This window comes from Pelobates fuscus, chromosome 10 (assembly GCF_036172605.1).
Source record: "Pelobates fuscus isolate aPelFus1 chromosome 10, aPelFus1.pri, whole genome shotgun sequence".
NCBI lineage: Eukaryota > Metazoa > Chordata > Amphibia > Anura > Pelobatidae > Pelobates > Pelobates fuscus.
The window spans coordinates 49381479-49405295 of record NC_086326.1 but is presented as its reverse complement, the minus strand read 5'-3'; the positions used below and the strand labels follow the sequence as shown (position 1 = coordinate 49405295).

The following is a 23817-nucleotide window of genomic DNA, read 5'->3' as shown; positions in this document are numbered from 1 at the left end:
GGAGTATGGGGGTTAGCGGGGAAATTTGGGTTGTCAGGCCATGTTTGTGTACGATTTTATCCCATACCTTAATAGTATTTAGGATTGCGGGTGATGTTTGAGGGAGGGGGGGTCTCGCTGGTTTGGGTAACCATATATACATGGAGGGGAAATCCCTGCCAAAGATATTGTGTTCCAGGTCGACCCATCTCTTTGCCCCTGGTGGAACGTGCCAGTTCTGTGCTTGTGCCAGCTGTGCAGCCTGATAATAATGAGCGAGGTGCGGGAGGCCCAGACCTCCTTGTTTGTTGGTACATATAGGGTCTGTCTTTTTATTCTAGCGCGTCTATTGGCCCATATAAATTTATCGATCTTTGACTGCAGCTGTTTGAAGTCTGTGGGGCGTATTGGGATCGGGAGAGTTTGGAATAGGTATAAAAGTCGCGGTAGGGCGTTCATCTTGACGGACGCCAACCGTCCCAGCCAGGATATCGGCATGTCTTGCCATCTGTCTATGTCGCGGGTAATGTTTTGAATTGTGGGCGTGTAGTTCAGGTCATAGCAAAGGGATAGGTCTGCCGGGATGGTTATACCCAGGTATTTAATGTGCTTGAGAGTAAGGTCGAATGGATATATGCTGTGTATGGCTGTTTTAGTGGTGGGGTCTATGTGTATTGGTAGTACCTCCGTTTTGTTAATGTTGAGTTTATATCCCGAGACCTTGGCGTATGCATGCAGGGCGTCTAAGAGTGGTGGTAGGGATGTGACTGGTTCTGTAATTGTTAGGAGCAGGTCGTCTGCGTATGCCGCCGTTTTGTATTCTTCCCCACGTATCGTCATTCCTTTTATGTCTCTGTGAAGTCTGAGGATTTGTAAGAGTGGTTCTAGGGACAGAGCGAAAAGTACTGGGGAAAGTGGGCATCAATGACGAGTACCGTTATGGATTGTGAATGTTGGAGGGCGCGTGAGTGGGAGGAGGAGATGTGCTTGTGGTGAGGCATAAAGCACGTGCAGGGCATTCATGAATTGTTGTGGGAGTCCGAATTTTTCTAGTGTGGCGAATAGGAAGGGCCATAGGAGCCTATCAAATGCCTTTTCGGCGTCTAGTGATAGGAAGAGGGCTGGGGTGTGTGTCTTGTGGGCTGACCAGATGAGGTTGTATGTCCGTCTCGTGTTGTCGCTTGCCTGTCGTGTCGGTATGAAGCCCACTTGATCTGGGTTTATTAGTGTGGTTAGGTTGGGGCTTAGGCGGTCTGCTAGGATTTTGGTGAATATTTTAATGTCCACATTTAGGAGTGAGATTGGTCGGTAATGTCCAGGGTCGAGATTAGTTTTGTTGGGCTTAGGTAGGAGGCATATATTCGCCTGTAGCATGTCATTCGGCAGTTGGTCTCCCTGTAGTATGGTGTTGTATAGTGTGCACAAGTGTGGTATCAGATTGGGTGCGAATGTCTTGTAATATAGCCCAGTGAACCCATCTGGACCTGGGCTTTTGTTGGGCTTTAGCTCTTTTATCGTTCTTGCGAGTTCTTCTGGTGTTATGGGGTTGGCTAGGGTCTGTGCCGCTTCTGTGGCTAGGGAGGGTAGTGGTATTTGGGCTAGGTATTGGTCTATTAGTGTTTTGGTCAGTGTTGGGTGGTGTCGTGTTTCAGGGGTGTGGTCATATAAGGATCTGAAGTATTCTTGAAAGACTCTGGCGATTCTGTCTGGGTCTTCTGTGGTGTCCCCCTTTGGTGTTGTTATTTTATGTATTTGTTTATGTTCGTTTCTTTTTTTGAGTCTGCGGGCGAGTAGTGTGTCGGCTTTGTTAGCTTTGTCGTAGTATAATTGTTTTGTCCAGAGTATCGCTTTGGCCGAGTCTTTCGCCATGTGTTCTTTTATCTCTGTCTGGCATTTTTTAATTTGTTCGTTGAGTTCTTGTGTTGGGTCTATTTTGTGTTTGGCCTCCAGGGTTCGTAGAGTCTGTAACGTTTGTTCGAGATGGGCTACCTGCTTTTTTTTGTGTATTGTTGCTTGGTTAATTAAGGCTCCTCTGATTACGGCTTTGTGTGCCGCCCATAGATTGCCTTCGGAGCTTGCCGTGCCTTTGTTGATTTGGAAGTATTCCGTTATGGCTTTGTCGATTGTTTGTCTGATTTGTGGATTGTGTAGGAGGAGTGGGTTTAGGCGCCACGTCCAGGGTCTCGCCGTTCCGGGTAGGTTGAGTGTTAGCGTTATGTCTGCATGATCAGACCATGTGATGGGGCCTATCGCTGTGTTTTTGATCATGGGTGCTAGTGACGGTGACGCGAGAAAGAGGTCTATGCGGGAGTGTGATTGGTGTGGGTGTGAAAAGAAGGTGTAGTCTAGAGCTGTGGGGTGTTGAGCTCTCCATGTGTCAATGAGGCGTGTGCGTGAAATGAATGCTGAGAGTAGTTTATCTGCGTTCGCTGTTGGTGGTCTATTTTTTCTGCAGGTTTGTGAGCGGCGTCGGTCTACCTTTGGTGATGGGGTAGCGTTGAAGTCGCCACCGATTATGGAGTGGTGAGAGGGAAAGAGGGCTAGGTGAGCCTGTATTGTGTGCCAGAATGCGTTGGTTGGGGCGTTTGGCGCGTATAGGGTGGTGAATGCATAGGATTGCGTGCCTATCGTCCCTGCAACTGTGAGGTATCGGCCTTGAGGGTCCCCTACAGTTTTCTGTATAGAGAGGGGGCAGGATTTTCTTAGCACTATGGCTACCCCGTTATGTTTCTCTTGTGGAGAGCTGGCAAAGTGGTTGACTTTGTAGTGTCGGCTCAGGAGAGGGAACTGTTTGGCTCGAGTGTAGTGCGTTTCCTGCAGTAGGAGTACGTCTGCTTTGGTTCTATTTGCCCATCTCATAAGTTGGTGTCTCTTAGAGGGGTTGTTCAGACCTTTGCAGTTGATTGATAGGCAGGTCAGAGTGGCTGGCATGCTGGTTGGTGTTGCAATAGACCGTAGCGTGTGGGTTATCTGTCTGCGGGGGGTTGTTTTGGGTTGTGGTGTGTGGGTTGTGGTTGGGGGGGGTTGGGGTGGGGTGTGGGTGAGAAGCGCTGCTTTTGGGGGAGTGTTTGTGTGGGGTTAGGAAGGTTGAACCCGTGGGGTGGGTGGGGGAAAATGTTGGGAGGGGCCTGGTCTTACCAGTCAATCGCCAGGCGTCGAGTGGGCGGTGTTGGTTGGCGTTGTTGGTGTTTGAGTTTTGTGTATGTGGATTTGTTGTTGCCTGTATGATTTGGAGTGTGTTAAGTGTAGATAGTTGTGTTTGGTTGTTAGAGTTTGTGGGGAGGAGGGTAGTGTGACTGTGTGTCTCTTTCCCCTCTTCCCCGGGCACGAGGTGTCGTCTCCGCGGGTGCAGTGCGTTTGTGGCGGGTTGTATGATTGTATGCTATGTTGGTACCGGGTAGTCTTTCGGGTCGTATGTACGGTAGTGTTCTGGATTTATGCTTTTTGTGTGTGTGTTTTTGTCCTGTCTGGGGTGGGGTCTTTGTTAAGTCAGTGTACGTGTTCTGGGATTTATGGTAGTTGTAAATGTTTGTCGCTATCCTCATGATGGTGGTATTCTTGTGTGGGTGGTCGTGCTATGGCTGTCGGGTGTGTGTGCAGTCGGGTGCGATTTGGCGTGTTCGTAGTTATGGCCTGTAGGCTTTGCTGACTAACCTGTCTGTGTCTATTTTTCGTTGTAAGTCCCAGTTTGCATGTTGGTGTGCTGTCTTCAGGGTGTCAGGTTTTCACGAAGCAATAGTGTAGCACTGGTAACATATCTTTAACAAGAATAAACATAAACATAAACAACATGTCATTGAAACTTTTAAACATCACATATATAGTAGGTTCTTAGTATCTTAGCATCATGTGCTCAGGGTAGGTGTTTAGGTCCTGTGTAGATTGTGGCGGGGTGATCAGTCCCTACTGCCCGGTTCCCGGGTTTCCCTTTTTTGTGGGGGTCATCAACCCTTTACAGTTTGGGTGTTTGTCGTGCAGCATCACTTTAGAAATGCATGTTACCCCTTAGAAATCTAGTAAGTGGGTGCTTCGCGTCAGGTATCGGGGGTTAGCCCCCTGTTGGTTCGTGGGGTTTTTATGCTGCCCTACGTTTCTCCGGGGTGGTGTCCTTCTCCCCCCGGCACCCCCTTGTTATAGAGCACCCTGTAGTGTCTTACTTATTGGTATGAGTGTGATCATTATGAGCAGTATTATAGACCTTGGTGTGTAGTGGTCCCACATTGGGGTGTGACAGTATTTCCCTGGGGTGTTGTCCTGCGTTTTGCCGGGGTGGTGTCCACCCTTTTTCGGCGCCCCTTGCTTTAAGTGTACCTGGTATTGGCAACTGTATTGGTTTGATTGCGTCTGTTGCAATTATTGGTCTTGTGCCTTCTTAAACACACATATTCAACTGCTCTCTTCTCGCTGCCCTTAAACATGCTACTGTAGTACCCATGTTAAAAAAAAATAAAAATATCTCTTGACCCGTCATCCAATCTTCCTGCTCCTTTTTTTTTTTTTTTTCCTCAAAGCTTTTGGAAAGACTTGTCTTTACCGTCTGGCTTGCTTCCTCAATTCCAACTCACTCCTTAACCCTCTTCAGTCTGACTTCCGCCCTACTGAGACTGCGCTTGTAACGGATCCACTATATTCCGCCTGAGTATATCCGCTGTAGTTCTCCCAAATCCCAAGTGAAGCAGTGATTATAGTTCTGGTATACCCAAGACTGGTTTATTATGGCCAGATGGACCACTTTTATACACAGCAAGGATACAGTAAAACACGCCCAGAACTTCCCACAACATGCCCCTGAATGCCTGTGTCAGAATGACTAAGCATAAAAATAGAAAACATAAAAATGCCCAAACACATCATAAAAATATATAATAACCCCACAAAAATTATATCCCCAAATAGCCCTGATCTGAGTGCCTAAGTTCTCCAAATAGCACTCAGATCCATGCAGTGTAACGGAAATGCCACCGTGTCAAAGCTCTGACCGGCCGCACACGTGGTCCTATGCCCAAAACTGTTCCAGGGCGTATGGTGCTTTGGTGGGTCAACTTTCGGGAGCTCCTGTGGCTGCAATATGGGGTGCTTTGAATGGGTCTCGAGTAGCGTTTGTTCTCCTTAGTCTCAGGCACCGTCCCTCCAAAAAGCTCTGTCCTGTTGGTTTTAATATTGTTCAAAACATCGGACAAAGTTGTCCGGGAGCCGCACGGTCACCTCATGCCGAAAACCGTTTCATAGCATTCATGGCTAAGTCTTGCTGATGTGACCGGGAACCCATGAAGTCCTCATGCCGAATTTAGTTCCATAACGATCATGGCTAAGTACCGCTGAGGACAATTTGTGTGTTTCTTCATGCGAACGGCCGCCAGGGAGCTAGTGTTCGATTCCATTCTGATGAAGGGAAAGTGCAGAACCAGGGGCACCCAGGGAAATCGGCTTATGGCGACTGGGAAGATTTAACTCCCAAACAGGGTCTTTGTATGTGGCCCATAGTCCTTCGGCAGGAGGCTACCTAGCAGGCTCCTCCAGGGGCTGAAAGCCGGTCAAGTGGCGTTGGCTCCGAACTGGGGGGTCGGCCGCCTACCCTGGTCACTCGGCTGCCGATCATGTTAGGCCGCATTTTGAAGTCCGTCTTGGGAGGAAGTGTGTAACGGATCGACGGGCACCCCGACTGGGTACCTCCGTTGAAGGATGCTCCTAGCGCTTCCTGAGGGCTCCAAGCACTGCAGCAGACACCACAACCACCGAACCGGAGAAGCATGCGAATGCTCTCAAGCACATGAATGCTGTAAACAGCTGAACAGGAAAAGCATACAATCAGCTTACACTCCTGGCAATCAGCATACAATCCAATTCCCCCAATAATGAGACGACACTTCGGTCAAGCAGAACTGACTGTACTGGAACATACAGCTTCTTTTATTCACAATTCACAAACCTAGTAATGCCCACAGGGTTTTGAAATATAACCAATCAATCCGTACACACAGACACTCCCACACAAAATCCTCCCCTCTCTTTACACAATTGGTAATATAATTATCACAGGCAGAGAAATACAGTTTATGCAACATATTAATAACTTCCAAAATATACATGCCACAAACATATTCAAACTCAGCACACTTTAATTATAAACGTCAAAATTCAGCCAATTCAGGGGTTAAAAAGTTAGCTGGAGATCCCTTTATGACCGACCGCAAGCACATTTTCATGCCCAAAACAGTTCCATAGATTTGGGCTGTGCGGTCGGTCTATTTCAGGCTGAAAAAATGATTAAGTCCCATTCGAACGAATTAGTCTCTGCAGCTGCAAAATCATTGTGGGAGAAGGTAAGGCTCAGCGGTGTTCGCAGAACTGTGTAGCCGATTTCAGTTCCATGAATTTGGCTCCACGCACCGCTGACCGCATTGAATGAACAAACCAACACGCTGCCGCCACGTGTTGGTTTGCACGAACTGCGGCCACCCTGCGGTCGGCAATTTACCTACAGCAGGCTCCCAGCCTGGGAGGTAAATTGCCTGCACACTTTTAGTTCTGGGTGGTCCGCCTGTGCAGTGAATGGCTCGGTAAGCCCCAATTACCGAACCATAAGGGGAAAAGCCATTTAAAAGTTATTTCCAAGGTCTGGGGACACAGTCTTAAAGGAACAGTGTCCCAAACAAGTTTGGGGACACAGTCTTAAAGGGGCCTTGTCCCAAATAGGTCTAGGGGCACAGATTTAAAGGGGCATTGTCCCAAATTTTCTCCATGCCCCAAAATGGTTCTTAAAGGGCTAGCAGCACCATACAAATCCAATATGCCCAAATATTGTACTTAAAGGGCCATATCTTCCCGGGACCATAATCCCTTGGCAAGAGGCTGGCAAGCAGTCCTCTCCAGGCACAAGTGGCTGGGCTGGTTCCGCCACAAAGCGGGATGTCTCGATTTGCGTCTCCATTCTGTCCTTCTCAATTTATGGATGTCTGAAACTCGGGTTCAGATTCAGGTAGTTGGATTGTATGCTCTAAAGCTTGTTTTTAGGTGTCTGTATACTGGAACACTCAGAGGACACATCCGGCCATGTTGGCTGCCAGGCCCCGCCCCCTAGTTAAAATATTTTATATATTAACATGACCTGAGGTGCCATGTTTACAGCCCTGTGCCCCCAGCCTTGTCCTAGTCTCATCTGGTTTGTCCAGATGAGCCTGGTTTGCATGGGGACAATTCCTCTATGATGCATATATGTCAGCTTTACATGCCACTTTTGGCAGACTGAGAAATAATGGCTAGGAAGTAAGAACAGCAACTTCTGTGCTGTAGTTAGAACTATTGGAGGGCAGGGGAACCACCTGTAGAGTTCTCCTGCTGTCACCTGTCAGTCAGTTGTTGGCATAGAGGTCTATGATAAAGAATTATAGAATAGACTGACCGTGACCTTTTTTTTTGGGGGGGGGGGGAGGGGGCAGGGGGGTCCTCTAATATATACGTATGCAAGTATTTATGCCAGCACAATGTATACTTAAATTTACTCCTAAACTATATAAAAGTGTGTATACTATAACGCACGCATACACATTTACCATGTTAAGAGCACGTGTTTGTCATTAATCTACATGTACTGAATCTTCTTTTATTCAACATTGAAGCCACTATTCCATATATTTTTGATTTTTAGAAAAAAATATATGTAATAAATGGACTTTACAATTATGGAATGTTACATAATGTTTTTTATGCTCTTGATTTACAGATGGCTCTGAAAAATGGAATCTGCAAAATGGAGAAATTTATAATTGAATGCCCATTGGGTAAAGTTGTGGTGAATGGATGCGAAAAAGGAATACATGAGATACAGCTGCAGAGTGATGCTGAGATAAGGTAATTCTAACCTTAAGGTTTGGTGATGAAACTAGTAAAACCGTTGCGTAGGTTTGGTGATGAAACTAGTAAAACCGTTGCGTGTGTGTGTGTGTATATTATATATTACAGATCAACGTTTTTTTAGTTATATATTATAATATATAAAGAAAATAACCTTGGCACTCACCCTTATCTAGTCAATAGAAAAAAGTTTCTTGCCTGGGTGCAACCTCAGCGTTCGCATATAAATCCAAAAAGGTAATAGGTGCAGTCACAGGTCTTGTTCCAAAGTTTCTTTTATTTAGTTGTGCAAAATCAAATAATTCCTGATCAACGTTTCAACCCCATATATGGGTCTTTTTCAAGATATTGGGTCAAAATGTTGATCAGGAATTATTTGATTTTGCACATGTAATTTGCACAACTAAATAAAATAAACTTTGGAACAAGACCTGTGACTGCACCTATTACCTTTTTGGTATTATAACATATATATAATTTAATGTCTTGCACTCCTAGTGCCTGTAGTGTCTCCTGAAGACTTTATTTAATTTTATGTAATCTAAGTAAGCAAAATTCAGCATTGACTGTATCTTTTATAAAGAAATCTGTCACAGTATCTATTACTTGAATTCTTATCCAATCGTTACAATGTCACACAAAATACAAAACAGATAAGTTACAACAATAGAAAGATACATATTTCTTGATTTACTTTAATGTAGTGAAAACAAACTCCTGCTGCAACTTTTTTTTTAAATACTTTGCTGTCCCCCACCAATAATAAATGTCCTTTGAGTGATGACGTGATGACTATTGTTTCATACGGTATAAAAATCTCTCCTTTACTTCTAATATCTAATTTATGATTTTTGTTTTCTTATACTACAGAACAAATTTTATGTTGACAAATCTTTATAAAGATCTAGAAACAGTGGCTAAATTCTTTTTTTTTTTTTTTCTTTGCTTTAAAAAATAACCAAAATAAACCCTTGTTTATATGATTTTAAGACTAATCAAAGAGTTGTCTCATTTTCAGTTATATATCGGAAAAGATGTAAAAATACAATCTTGCACATTATTTAAACGGTTAAGGTTCCAGGAGTGCCCTTCATTGTAAGTAGTCAAACTGTTTGAGAACTGTTTGACTTCTTACCTAGCTATCACTGGACAGCACTTCCTACCTCCACTACAGCTTCAGGAAAGCCAGGAACTCCTGCTTAGGAGCTCCAATTGGCTCTGAGTTAAGCCAGCTTATAGGCCAAGAGCATCAGCTGATCACTGTCAGCCGATGAGCTAAGCCTTGTAAGGCCTCGTTTAGCTCAAACAGAACGTTTCTTTCTTGTAGCTGTAAAGGAGTAGGTAGGGAAGTGTCGCCTGGCGGTCTCCACGTAAGAAGGTAAACTGCTTTAAAGATGGTTTGGCTAATTACAATGGTGAAGGGTGACAGGGCATTCTGTGCACCATTACCATGGTGATTGGAGCATTCCTTTGAAACCTCTGCCTCTTGTATCTTCCATAAAAGAAGCTGCACGTTATGTTTAAAGACTTTAGAATTGTTTTTTCTGAAGTGTTTTTCAACATTTCAAATATTTTGTATTATTATTATTATTATTACTACTATTGGTATTTATATAGCGCCAGCTTTTTCCACAGCGTTTTGTAGGCTGCTTGGCCCACCCACTTCCTTTTATAATGTGTTCTGAAAAATAGATTTTTGGAAGTAGAATGCAATGCTTTAGGTGGGCTAATGGATAGGACTATTTTTAAATGAAATGTGTGATAGAGGACTAACCACACGAATAAATATTAATATGAAATAAGTGTGGACAAGTTTTAAGTATGATGTTCAGCATTGCTCATGTATTATTTGCATTTTAATAAAATATTTAGAAGTTGATAAATAAGTAAAAATATGTATGTTTGTGAAAGGTTTCACATATACATCTTGTGTATCTTTTTGTGTATGTACGCAAGCTTGTTGCTTAGATCATTTATCATTTGTGCAGCCCATGACTGTTTTGCATGTAACAAGCATATATTTAATGACCTAAACAAGTCCTCTGTACTTAAAGGGGACACTACAGGCACCTAGACCTCTTAATTTCGATGTCGTGACCTGTGTGAAGTGTCCTTGTCATTTTGGCCCTGCAATGTAAAACTTGGAAACATTGCTTTAGCTTTTTCTAAACATTGCAAACCTAACCAACCCTAATCCTTACCCTAGGCAACCTTAAAACTAAAACAAACTCTACACCAAGCATGTCAAACTCAAAGGCTAACATGGCCAATTAAACAAGGTTTAAGTTTATGTTGGCCGCAAAACCCCCAAAACTTCAGTTTTAATAGAAACGTAGGTTTATTTAGAAAAGTACGGTATAAAAAAAGTTACCTAACGGACACTGGACGTCCTCACACTTGTAGGGCTTCAAAGTAAGCAAAAGAGCAAATTTATTTTAAGGAGACGTGCATTTCCATATAACCAAAGTTTCAGTCCAACTACCTTGACATATTCAGAAAGGCTTGGTAATAGGACTGACATAGTGAATGTATGCTGCTGCACAGCTCAAAAACAAATGACGTTATCTTGTTGATTTTGAAGTCCTATGAGTGTGTTCTTCGCTTTGGCTGAGATCATCAAACTTAATGATCTCAGCCAATCCAATGCTTTTCAGAGGAAAGCATTGGGAAGCTATTGTGCATGTGTGGCAAAAAGCTGCACGGCCAATCAGCATCTCTATGGGGAGCGTTTAGCACCTCAATGCAAACCCAATCTAATGCACTGCCCCCTCCCCATTCTAATATATCTAATACACTGCCAGCAAATCCAATACACTGCCCCTCGCCCTTAACTCTTATACACTGCTCTCCCATCTAATACACTACCCTCATAACTTATACACCGCCCCCAATCTAATCCAATACCTCCCCCAAATCTAAAACACTGCCTCCCTTATCCAATTCACCCCCCCCCAATGTAATATGCTGCCCCTTAATCTAATACACTGCACCCACTGCCACCACTCAAATTAAATAAACTCCCCCCCCCTTCCCCCTATTTAATACACTGCCTTCCCCCCACTCTAATACACTGCCCCTTACCCCAATCTAACACACTGCCCCCACTACCACCACTCTAATTTAATACACTGTCCTCTCTTCCCCTAATTTAATACTGTCCCTTCCCCAATATTTAACATACTGCCCCTCTCCGTCCTCCAAATTAATAAACTGCCCCCCCCCACCACTCGAATACACTGTCCCCTTCCCTCCTCCAATTAAATACACTGCACCCACATCCCATATTCACACTCTACACAGGAAGGTCTCCCAAGCCCCTCTTCCCCTACCTTAAGATGAACCGTCTGTCCTGCAGGTCTAACTCCTTTGGCACTGCGAGTAGGAGGGAAGGGGGAGTTGCTGGCCTGCTCTGCAGACAGACACTCTGTGCACTGTAGCGCTGCGCAGCCGAAGCACGCAATCGAACGTGGCAGGGCACCTGTCTTGCGGCTGGTCGCAGCCAGAGTACAAAGCGGCCCTACGGCAGGTGGGCCGCAAACATATTGATTGTGTGCCGCAAGTTTGACATGCGTGCCCTACACCAACCTTAACCCTAACACTACACCAATCTAACCTAAAGACATTTCCTCGGCTGATACCTCTACTAATATAAATAGAACAGAGACCACTGTACTGTGTAACCAGGGAACATCTCTCCATGTGATCACCATGAAACAAAGCGATTTTCCTATGTTGCATGCTTTCCTTGCCAATCACAGTGATGTACAGTGGCACTATCCACAGCCTAGCACTAATCACTTCCAACAGTGCGAATACTGTGACTCGCTTAGATTGTCCAAATATGATTTTGTGTGTGTGTTACTCACTTGAGAACTGCACACAGCCCCAAATGTCCACATAGGGCTACTAAATATAGCCGCCTTGACCTGGGGAGTCCCAGGTTTCGAGTGATACCTGGGTTTCCCTTGCACCAGCAGAGATCCCTCCCTGCTGGTATGTTAAAGGCATGGTGTTCGATGGAGCCCTTGGGTGTTGATGACACAGAAGGTCCCTAAAGAGTGAATCCCGTCTTTCATGTTTAAAACCAAGGATTCAAAATTTTAAGTTAAGTTTGGAAACCAGAATCATTATCTGTGATAGGAAACTGTAAATGAATGCAGCCATTTAAACCATATAGATAGTAAGATAGGATAGTCAAGAGATGAAGCTGGTAAAAAAAAAAAAAAAAAATAGAATTTAAGTTACTTTACTCTCTGATTATTTTTCAATATTTGAAAATAGAATTTGTTATAAAAACATAATTTTTTTTATTTTTTTTTATTTTTTTAGATTTGAGCTGTCCTGTGACATGTAGATTTTTATTGCTACTTTATGTAATTTGCATATAGTAACTGTTTATGTTCATTTGTTGGATCCTTTCTCAGAAATACATTTTGCAAATATTTAAATCAAATGAACTTTCTCAACATGTCTGCAGCAGAAATGATGGACCATAGTTTTTGGCAAACTACTAAAAATTATTTGACACAATTACAAGGATTGAATCCATACTGCTTGGTCTCTAACCATTGGAATAAGCTGTAGTGGTTGGAGTGTCCCCCTAATTTTGTGCATTTACTGTTAATTTATTTGTGTTGCCTGAAGTGCCACAGTGTAATTTTTCCTTTACAGGTGAACTTTATCATGAACAATGTTGTTTAATAACCTGCTGGTACAAGTTTGGGTAGTATACAAAGATTATATTCCCAGGCATGTTTCCTAAAACCTATCAAAACTTTTCGAGAGAAGAATTGCTGATGTAAAAAATGTGTTCATTTTTATTTTTCTATGCCGACGGGTGCCAAGGAGAAGTCCTATCCTCTCTCATTGGCTAAAACAGGTGAAGCGTTTACAGTGTTCTCTTAAAGAATATCTTTTGTTAGGGACACAGGGGAGTCCCTCTCCAGCTCTCACAAATGAAAAGCTGAAAAGCCCTCCAGCCAGTGAAGCACGTATTCAGCTTGTTCCCGTTCTGTTTTAAAAATGCAGCTGTTGCCAGTATAACATTGTGTTTTATTGTTTACAAGACATGTTTTTGGGAAGCATTCACACCAAAGACCAAACGAAGAAAAAATCCCAGGAGATCTTCATGTACATTTCCACTTATGAATGCAAAATATACCTATTAGCAACAGAAGAAAAGTTAATAATTTAAGTGTTTGGAGCAAAATATCTATATCTATATAACTCGTGCATATGTTTTTGAATTGTGTGAGAAAACAATTAATGGTACATTTTCAAACCATTTTGAAGATCAGTTATTCCAGTATTAGATAACAAACTGTGTCAAAACACAAACTTTATAGGAATAGCCTGCGTATAATAAAGGGACGCTCCACTGCCCACAAACACACACACAAATCACAGTTTAGTATATATACACTCAATGAAAATATGCACATATATAAATCATTTTTAAAATTGGGGCAGTGGTTTATGTGAGCTGTAGTTCAGTTCTACTTAAACTGCACAGCCCAAGACAGACAAAAAAAAAAACAGTTTCATTCATTAAAACAATGAATGGATTGAATAGAATACAGCAAGGCTTATGTTGAAAATCACTTATAACAATTTTTTATTTGTTTCATGTCATGCTCTTTTTTTCTTTTAAAATGCATATTAAAGCAACACATGTGTTACTCAGCCCCCATGTAAAGGCTTAAATAACCCTTTATCCACTCACCCAATTCCAGCACTGAGGTTTCTCCGCTTTGGGTCGAGGACCTCCTCCTCTGACATAATGCGATGGGAGTACCTAATGTGCATGTGCAGTTTTGCGTTCACTGCTCGCTCATTAGGCCTGCCCTGTAGGCCTATGGGGATTTTTTTTTCTGACTATGAATGACCTCATGCAGGGCATGAGGATATCCAGCATCATTTCACAGGGTCAAACTCGTAGAAACTCCAGGTAGCACCTCTGGTAGACCGCCACAAAAGGCAGTCTTTAGTACTGCAATGTAAACATTAGTTTCGATCCTGGACGGTCGCAAGCTCAGTGAGCTCCGCTCAAACTCACTCCAAAAAGGCCGAAATAACGGATATAGTGACCCGCAAACCCCGCAAAAACCTACCCCTGGACCACAGCAACAACCATGGGTCGCAAGAACAAAAAACCCAAGCCAGACAAGAGCCCGCCGGGCCGCGACATTGGAGACCTATTTCGGAGCTCCCAGAGGGCCGCATGGAACAAAATGGCGCTGGAGGACGACAATACCTCATACTCCTCGGAAGACATGGCTATGGCCCCGATGGAAAGAACCACTCAGGCGGCAAGGCAGATCAGTGCCCCTCTGGAGGCTTCCACAGTCCGGGATCCAGTCACGGCTACACAGCTAAAAGAACTGCTGGCAGAACTCCACGCGAACCTAGCGAAAGATCTAGCCCCCCTCAGAAAAGCCGTCGAATATACGACCACAAAACTGGCCCAACTTGAGACCACCCAAAACGCACATGAAGCCTGGATTACAGTGCTAGAGAGGGGCCTAACTATCCTGGATCAGCAACGGCTGCAGACCGACCGCAGGCTTGATATCCTGGAAGACCAGAGGCGCAGGTACAATTTAAAACTAAGGGGGGTCCCAGAAACGGTGGGTCTGCAGGACTTACCTCACTTCATTAGGCGGTTATTTGCGGCCCACCTACCTCCGAAACAGGCTAAGCATCTAAGCCTAGATGGCATGTTCCGCCTTCCCAAGCCGCCCAGCGAGCCAGCAACCACCGCCCCAGACCTCATCCTCAGATTCAAAACCCTGCACGACAAAGCCCTCTTGCAAGCTGCGGTTAGGGGGAAGACACCTCTAGCCTTTGAGGGCACCTCGCTGCTCCTTTTCCCGGATCTCTCTCGGAACACACTCTTGTGGCGCCAATCCCTGCGACAACTACTCCAACAATTACGTGATCAAGGGGTGCCATACCGATGGGGCCCCTCCCGCACGGTCCTCATACCGACCCAAGAGGCCACACTACGAGCAGATACTTACCAAGAGCTGGAGAACCACCTGCAGAAACTAAAGAACACGCCACGCAGCAACGCGGAGGGCAGAAACCTGTCACAGATGGACATGGCCACTATCAGGGAGTTTGTACCACGGGCGACGAGATCCACCCCACCCACTGGAACTGGAACCTGAGAGCATGATTGCGGGGTCCTGATGGACACTAAACCCTCGCCCAAGATTACCCTGCGACCTCAGGGACTTAACCGGTGACACGGTTCCACTGGCCCAGCCGACCCTGGGACTATTAAGCCAGCCTCATGCTTTATAGTTATTTCGCTGTGCTCCGTTCTTATAATTTTATTTGCTGTTACTGTTATGTTATTTCTCACTTACTAATTTTAATGTTATAACCGCACACTACTCCTGTCTCCACCTCATATGTGCACCCCTGGTTTGAGGGGACATAGTGCGGTATAGACACAATACAGAGCTGCTGAGAACCAGGACCTTTTTAACGGACCTGATCTACGTATATGCGCACACCTGATACACCTTACCAATACCATCCGGACACACACTCATTTCCGGGTAACTCACCAGACATTAACTTCCCCCATCCCCCTTCCTGACTATACATGACACATAGGTCGCAAGCTCTATCCCAGAAGGAAGGGACAAACAACCCTGCCACGGCCACACATACCACATGCACCACTTCCACGAAGCGCACCCAGTGGCTACCATACTCACATGGCACTCCGCCAGGCTCATACTACAAAATAAAACAAAACACCTCAACTCACCGACACACTCGCACGTAAAACCATGCAACTTGTGCTGTACCATCAAATGTCTAAACGTGTTGTTGCAATGATATCTTTCAAACTGCATGTGCTTTACATGGTAATTCCATACCTTTTCGTGAGCTGAGAAAAATAAAGAATTAAAAAAAAAAAAAAAAAAAAAAATTAGTTTCTTTTAAATGTTTTACATTGCAGGAGTAAGGGGGGCAGGGACAGTGCACCCATACCACTTCATTGAGTTGAAGTGGTCTGGGTGCGTGTAGGGTCCCTTTAAATACTTAATACGTGCAATCACACTTCAGCTCTGTCCAGGTAACATTGTTTTGGTTTCTTCTATTCCACTATGTTCATAGGCAGAAATTGGAAACATTTATAATGATTGACAGAGAGCCAAGATGGTGTCTCTAGTTACAGAATAGATGTGAGAATGCATCCTACTTTGAATTGAATTTTTCAAATTGTACAAAAACACATTTGCTAAATAAAGGGAATGAGTCAACATAATATTTAAGATCCTGGGAAGTGACTGTTCCTCTCCCAAGTTTTAATTCTCAAAGACCTTCTGAGCATCCCTTTACATATGTAACATCTCCCCATTAATGCCTTGCATTACCTACCCTCTATCCATTCTTCGATCCATAATCTACACTTCTTTCTGGTATGTCAAACTTTTATTGTTGTAACTACTTGTATTTTTATTTTATTTTTTAATTTAATTTGTGTCTATTCATCAAGTTTAACTATTTGTATTTTTATTTCACCCATTGTACAGCATAGCAGAATATGTTGCAGTTTTGCAAATAATAATAAAATAATGCTGATACATTGTGCTTGACTTTTTTATTTTTGAATGCTGGTCTTCCATTATTGGTGAAATGAACAGTGATAGTCCATGTTACAAAGTGGTTAGAAAAATACTTATTTTATTTAAAGCATGCCAACAATCTCTCCGGTGCACTAATGCTTACAAAACTATAGCGGTTTCATTGTCCAAAATTTCCATTCAAGTCAACATGATTTATTGGGTAATTGTGATTCAAAATCTGCTGCTCCAGGGGTTGTTCAGTAATCCCCTAAATTGTTGGATCTCTGGATGCACTTTTAACTCACATATTTCGTTCTATTATTACATCAATAAAAATTCAACAAAACGTGGAAAATCTACCAACCAAATAAAACACTTTTTTTTCCCCAAAATGGCATCAGTTTTCGTCTTGATTTTGAAGCAGCTGTAGCTGCCTAAATAAATATATTTTTGTTCTCTTTCCCCTTGATTTAGGTTTATAGGTATTTCATCTGTACACTTCCAGAATACAGTCTTGTCTCTAGATACATTTTTAATCCATCAGACGACATGGTAAAAATAATTTTGGAGAAATGTTGTCTCTGGTTGTGTATCTTTTTTTTTTTTTTTATCCAGAAAGAATGAAGGAATGAAAGGTGGTTTCTATTGAACATTTAATGCTGCTTCAAAAGATCGACATTTCGAACATTTGTAGTCAAACACAGTTATGGAATGTAGACTACTAACCACAACTAATGCATTAAATGCGTTTTTACAGAGTTCTAATATGCATAAGGATTGTTATTGTGCATTTAGAGCTTGACAAACCCACGTCAGATATTGCAATTTTTTTTTCCCACCTATTTATTAAAACTTTTCAAGCAGTAAAAACATTTTACTTGTTAATGAGAGGAAGTGGAAAAATTAATGACATACATCTCAGAAACTCCAAGATGTCTCCTTTTATCCATGCTCCACCACTTTTCTGTGCTACTCTATGTGGTTTAATTTCTTTGATAGGGTTCAATAAGCAAATGCAAATAGATTTAATGATTTGCATCAGTAGATCATTTCTCAGTTTAATATCCTCCGATATTTTGGTCAAGGACTTTTCCTTTTTGGTGGCTAGCAGTATTTCATATAATAAAAAAAAATATTAATGCTGGTTACATTATGATACATTTAAAGTAAATGATATATTTTAACCATTTAGTCGTAGGTATATTTTTCAAGTAGCTGTTTCTGTCAGTCTAGTGACAGTAAAAAATAAATCTATCTTAAAAGAAAATGGAATAACTCTTAAAAATGAATATGGAACAGTTATATTAATGCACTTTTAAGGAATAATCATTACGGTTTGGGTTCTGACGTGAGATGATTGCCTGTAGGCCTCAAAAGTCCTGAGCCACAAAAAGGGTCTTTTAAAAAAGACAGAATGCAAATGTATTATTCTGTCAGAAATGAAAAATACTTGCTTCAAACAACTCCGGAGATAGCCGACAGATCCTGGCTTGGTAGATATATTCTTAAGTTAATTTTTTTTATTTTATTTTTTTATAAAAAGAACATTTCCACGGGTTTATTACTAAATACTTCTCTATAGTTCATAGCAAGTCCAAGTATTCATTTTCATATTACATTCAGATGAAAATGCTGATGGACCCTCAAATAATCATGATACGTTCTCTTCTTTCTTCTGAATATAATTGCATTAGTGGTGATATTTAATCTTTTTTTTAACTTGACCACTTGGTCAATGTTTGTTTGTTTGTTTTTTAAGATTTTGGGGTTTTGGACAGACCAAGTTTCTATATTCAACAATGGTGAAAACTCTCATCGGAAAGGGTTCACAATATCTGCTTTATCTGCCGACCATCTTTATTTAAATGTTACACATTAAGCACATATTCACTGCTTGATCGGAATAAAAAGACGGTATCGATAGAAGTCTCTTGTTTGTTTGTCGCCCAAAAGGGGCTGATCCATCTTTTGCTTGTTTACTACAACTCATAAATTATTATGTATCTCTAAATGGGACACTCAGTGGACCAAAACAATTAAAGTTGTTTGCATAAATGATGGTGCCAGGAGGTTCCCTGACTGTCTCCCTGTACATAGGTGATCATTACTGCGGCAATCAGTTGACTACGAAGCTATTACCCTGCCCTTTCAAAATTTATCAAAAGTGAAAACTATATGTCATCCTCTAATCCAATCCTTTTATGGGATATGCACTCTACACAACTTTTTACATCCTCTGACCGGCTCTTTCACAGCTTACTTTTAAGGACCCAGAGCTGTGGTTGCCTGATCACATCTGACAACTTTGTTTACAAAACTGTGACTGGATCTGTAAAAAAAGCTGAGAGTCACTGCAGTAAATTTATGTGCTCCAGTGTCACGGGGTGAATGGAAGTGCTTGAAGAGAAACCATGGGGTCAATACGACCCCCTATTTTTATGAATTCTAAGGATGTTTTACAAAAACAAAATGTGCAAAATGTGCTCACATTTAAAGTTTCCATCAATACATTGTCTATCAGGTAGAGTAGTAGAGGACAGACCCTTTTTGTAATTAGGGATAGAGACTTTATCCCACAAACCCCTAGTTTGTGGGATAAGTAGTTTATTCGCAAGAGCATTCTCACTTATCATTGAGACTGTGTGGAATCGCTCTGTGAACTTGTTACCCATATTGCAACTGCCATCAGTTCAATGTTTGTTTTACTAATGCCGCTCAGTTCAAGATGTCTGTACACTATTTGCAAATCTTATGCCCATGTCACTGCATTTCTAAGACGCTATCAGAGCCAACAGTTGGCTGAGCGTGCTCTATGCACCAACACTTTTGCAGAGTTAAGACAGTTCTTAAACTGACCATACAACTTCACATCCTATACATAACGGATGAGATGAACTGCTGTACTTTTTGAACCCATTTTGAACTCAAAATACTTCCTTTTAAAAAAAAAAAAAAAAAAAAAAAAAATGGTTTTCCTTATCTAAATAATGCATTCACAAAACATAGGTCTCTTCCAGCCTGTAATGTCCATTTAATTAGGAAAATGTGACATTCTGTTAAGGGGCATTCATTGACACCTCTATGAGGAAAAAACTGACAACTTTGATGTGTTGTATTATCTTCTTACTAGCTTTCTTCCACTTACTATTCACTTTTCTTATATTTTTTTCACGATAAACAGAAAATAGTTAACACTTCCCATTATTTTATTCACCCCACAAGGGCTCATTAAACACCTACATAGAATAGACATATAGACACACTTCCCATTCTTGATTTAAAATAAAATGTGATTCTGGATGAAGAAGTTAGGTGGTGATTCTAATTTGCTGAGGCTTTAAACGTACATAATGGTGGTCTTTAGCGAAGCATGCTGTCAGGAATGGCTAGACGATAGAGCTTAGGATGTGGGTACAAAGTATATAGAACAGTTGAGATGATCCAGAAGAGTGCAGTTTAAAGGTACGTTATAGGATAAGGAACACAAACCTGTATTCCCGACCTTATAGTGTTAAAACCATTATTCAGGTGGCTTGCCCCCCATTACCTCTTAAACGGTAAGAAAAGGTACCTTATTTCCAGCGCCCCCTATCTGCCTCTTTCACTGACCTCATCAGAATTGATGATCTCAGTTATTCTGATGCTTTCCCTTAGCATTGGATTGTCTGGAATTGCCATGGGGTTGGGGCCAAACACCGGTTTGGCCAATCGGCATCCCCTCATAGAGCTGCATTGAATCAATGCATGTCTATGTGGAAAGTTCATCGTCTCCATGCATAACATGGAGACTCTGATCAATAGTGCTGCACACTGTGCACCATTGTACCAGGAAGCATCTCCATTGGCCATCTGAGGAGTGGCCAATGGAGGTGTCCCCAGGCATCAATGTAAACACTATTTCTGAAGAGGCAGTGTTTACAGCAGAAAGGCTGTAGGGACTGACTATACTCACCAGAGCAACTACATTAACCTGTAGCTGTTATGGTGACTTTAGTGTCCCTTTAAATATTGCTCTAAGGTTATTTGGTCAGTATAGGTTCAAGTTTACTAGGCAACCAGTAGCTGTGATTGGGGAGTTCAAGGAAACTACAGCAATTTTGTCAATATGTGCACACTTCCTCGAAATGACTTCTTGACGCTGCAATCTTCGCAGAAAGAAATGTGCTGCCGAGCATGGAAACACTGGCCACTGGTATGAAGAGATGAAGTCCCCAGGAAGGTGATCTACTCGATGCTTAGAAGCATGGTACCTAGGATTGTGCAGACCCATATCAGCAGGCAGTGTGGGACTCTGAAAAATATAGGAGGGACTGTTACACATCCACAAGTTCCTACAGATTGACTCTGGGTGTGATGTGGCCACTAGTTCTTTTGCAGCAACTGAAATACTACACTATATATGACCGCAAAGAATTAGGCTAGCTCTAGGTCTGGATAGACTGGTTCAGTAATAGCACTGGGTTGATAGACCAAAAAAGGCAGCTCAGGCAACAATATATAGTAAATGGGTCAAGACAATCCGCATTCAATGTTGGTCAAGGTTGCTATGTGGAAATGCAATCTAGGTTCCAGAGATAACTTTTGCCAAAGTGTTACCTGTATGACAGGAAGTACTTTATAAAAGAAAATGTCCAGATACATTCTCTCTTTTTTTTTTTTTTTCTTCACTGTATCATTGTTGCATGCAAACTGGATGTCATTAAATTGGTGACGCCATTATTGCGCAATTCTGAGCCACATAGTGCCCAGGTGTCAGTCTTTATTTTCTGTGAGGGTTATAACCATATGCCATTTATTACTTATTCTATAAATTTTCCCTATTGGTTTTGACATGTTATCTGCAGAAACATACTCCAAACTATACTTTTTTTTTTATGCTTGGGTACTTTGTACTTGCTAAGGTTTGGTTACCCACTGTTGTGCAGTGTTCTGTTGGCATCTATGCTATACCATAAGGTGCTACTGATGATAGCAGTCTATGTATATGCAACATGGCAATAACGTGGTATCATTTAGGGGGCAAGCAGCCAGTTCCAAAATTGTTGAATTTCAAGAAATCCATACGGTGTGCCTTTTGGGACCCTTGTATTTTCTTTATAAGCAAAACTCACATTTTTCCAGTGAAATCACATGATGGATGAGTCTGTTACTGTGAAGAAAAGCCTTGTTGAAGTATGATACAGTTTAATACTAATGAGCTAATGCATTCAGTAAACAATCAAGTATCTAATTAAGACTTACACAGATAAACATGGCTGTATTTACGTTGTGCCCAATAATCATTAGAAGTAATCAGCGTAAAAATGGCTGATCAATATGACAACATTGACCGTTCAATTAAAAAAACTTTGCATACAGTGGCCTAATTTATCTTCTCATTGGGTAGAACTTTTTAGTAGCAAAGACATTCGCTCAGAAAAAGACCAATGCAGGTACTATTGCTTCAGTCGTTCGTTCTGAAGGCAGATGTGTTCTGTGATTTACTATGCATCACCTTAGCCATGATTCCCATAAGTATTAATTTTAACTCCACTAATAAGAAACCGAACAAAAGTGGAATTATGAGTTCAGTAGTATTCTATAAAAGGTCAGTTGTTAAAAAGGCAGAGTCTGACATTCTGTGAAAAAGGTGCCTTCATTAATCATAATGATAGGATAGCAGTGGATATACTTGACCAATACTAGAAAGCCTTACCATGTAATATTTCTCGTGGTGATTTTATTTTTTTTATCTATTGTATGAAAATCAAATTTATTTTTTTCCCCTTAACAATATGTTTTTAATAATAGACCTTCACATTATATTCAAATAGAAAAGGTTATTAGTTTATGCAATTAGTGGCTTTCATAAGAGATTTGATTTAAAACATGTAAATGTCGTATATGAGCAGCAGTTTTGGGATATCCACAATATTTTTGTGATTTGTATTTTGAGTTACTTTACACCAGTTTTGTCTTGGAGGTAAAGGTTCTGAGATAGTACCTTGCATTTGGGGATGGGAAAGATTAAGAATGACAGGAAATAAACTAGAACAAAGTTGAGAACTTTACAGAGACAATTAATTTTATCTACAGGTAAACATGTCCTCCGTACCAAAAAGTAAGTTAATGATTTGTTCATATCTAAAATGAAAATATCATTGGCAAATGTGGTTGATGAGTAAAACTAATCTATAAAACAAACACACACAGCATTAGAATTGTGTGTGTAATATATAAATAAATATATATATATATATATATATATATATATATATAATTTTAATAACTGAAGTGTTATAGAGTTGTGCCTCTATCTATCTATCTATCTATCTATCTATCTTGTATGTCATTCCCCATTTGATGTCTTTGTCATTTATATTAATGTAGTATATATCAAAATAATAGTTGTTGAACAGGATTAAAATTATAGAACTACCTTTAAGAAAATATAGTACATAACACACTATAGTGTAACTATTTATTTCCTTTGTCCATTCCTCCCACATTGAGGTTACAAAGGTCAGTATTGTGCCTTAAGGAGACTCTACAGGAGTTAATGATAAACTTGTTTGGTCTCATAAATTATGCATTTAGTTCCATTTCTGCTACTACCATTTCAGATTAAATGTTCTGTAAATTGGTTTCAAATAATAGTGAGATCATTTTCCTTAAACAAATATTTAATGCAAAGTGTAAGTGTTCAATTTTTGATTTATTTTATGTTAATGTTTACCCCCAGGTGGCATAAGGAAAATCAAATAATTAAATTTATTTGTAAGGTTTTGTTAATAAGTTAATTTGGTTGACCCACGCCCCCCCCCCCCCTCAAAAAGGCAACAGAAAATTAAAGGGATACAATTGTCAGCCAAAACAACTTTTTAGCATAATCAAGCCGTTTTGGTGTAAAGCTCATGCCTCTGCAGTTTTACTGCTGAATTATCTGCCATTTAAGAATTAAATCGCTTTGCTTTTACAGCCGTAGTCACACCTCCCGGTATGTGACTTGCACAGATTTCCTAAACACTTCCTGTAAAGTGAAATCTAATGTTTAAACTTCCTTTATTGTAAAGTCTGTGTAATTCAGAATTGTCTATCTCCTTCTCTGTTAATAGCTTGCTAGACCTTGCGGGAGCTTCCTGTGTATGATTGGAGTTCAATTGGAGAGCAGGAGATAAAAACTTGTAAAGCAAGTTAACATCTGATTGACAAACCAGATTTTCATGCAAGTTTTGTGAGTCAGAGCTAGGGGGTGCATGGGCAGAAACAAGAGTGATTTAGCTCCTAAATGCCAGTATGTTGAGCAGTGACACTGCAGTGGTATGAGCTATACACAAAAACCGCTTCAAAAGTAGTTTTGAAGCCTATTGTGTCCCTTTAAAACTTTTTTGTATTTATTTAATAGATGTCCATAAGTGCC

At 41.3% G+C, this 23817-nt stretch overlaps 1 protein-coding gene across 2 annotated transcripts in view; it reads left to right on the top strand.

The window, feature by feature from the left end:
• The window catches only part of MGMT (O-6-methylguanine-DNA methyltransferase), a 433459-nt gene that overhangs the window by 54223 nt on the left and 355419 nt on the right, over nt 1–23817 (top strand). For both annotated transcript variants that reach the window (XM_063435142.1, XM_063435143.1), the window contains exon 3: nt 7703–7830. In XM_063435142.1, coding sequence (XP_063291212.1) covers nt 7703–7830 — 128 coding nt within the window. The remainder of the gene's footprint in view (nt 1–7702; nt 7831–23817) is intronic.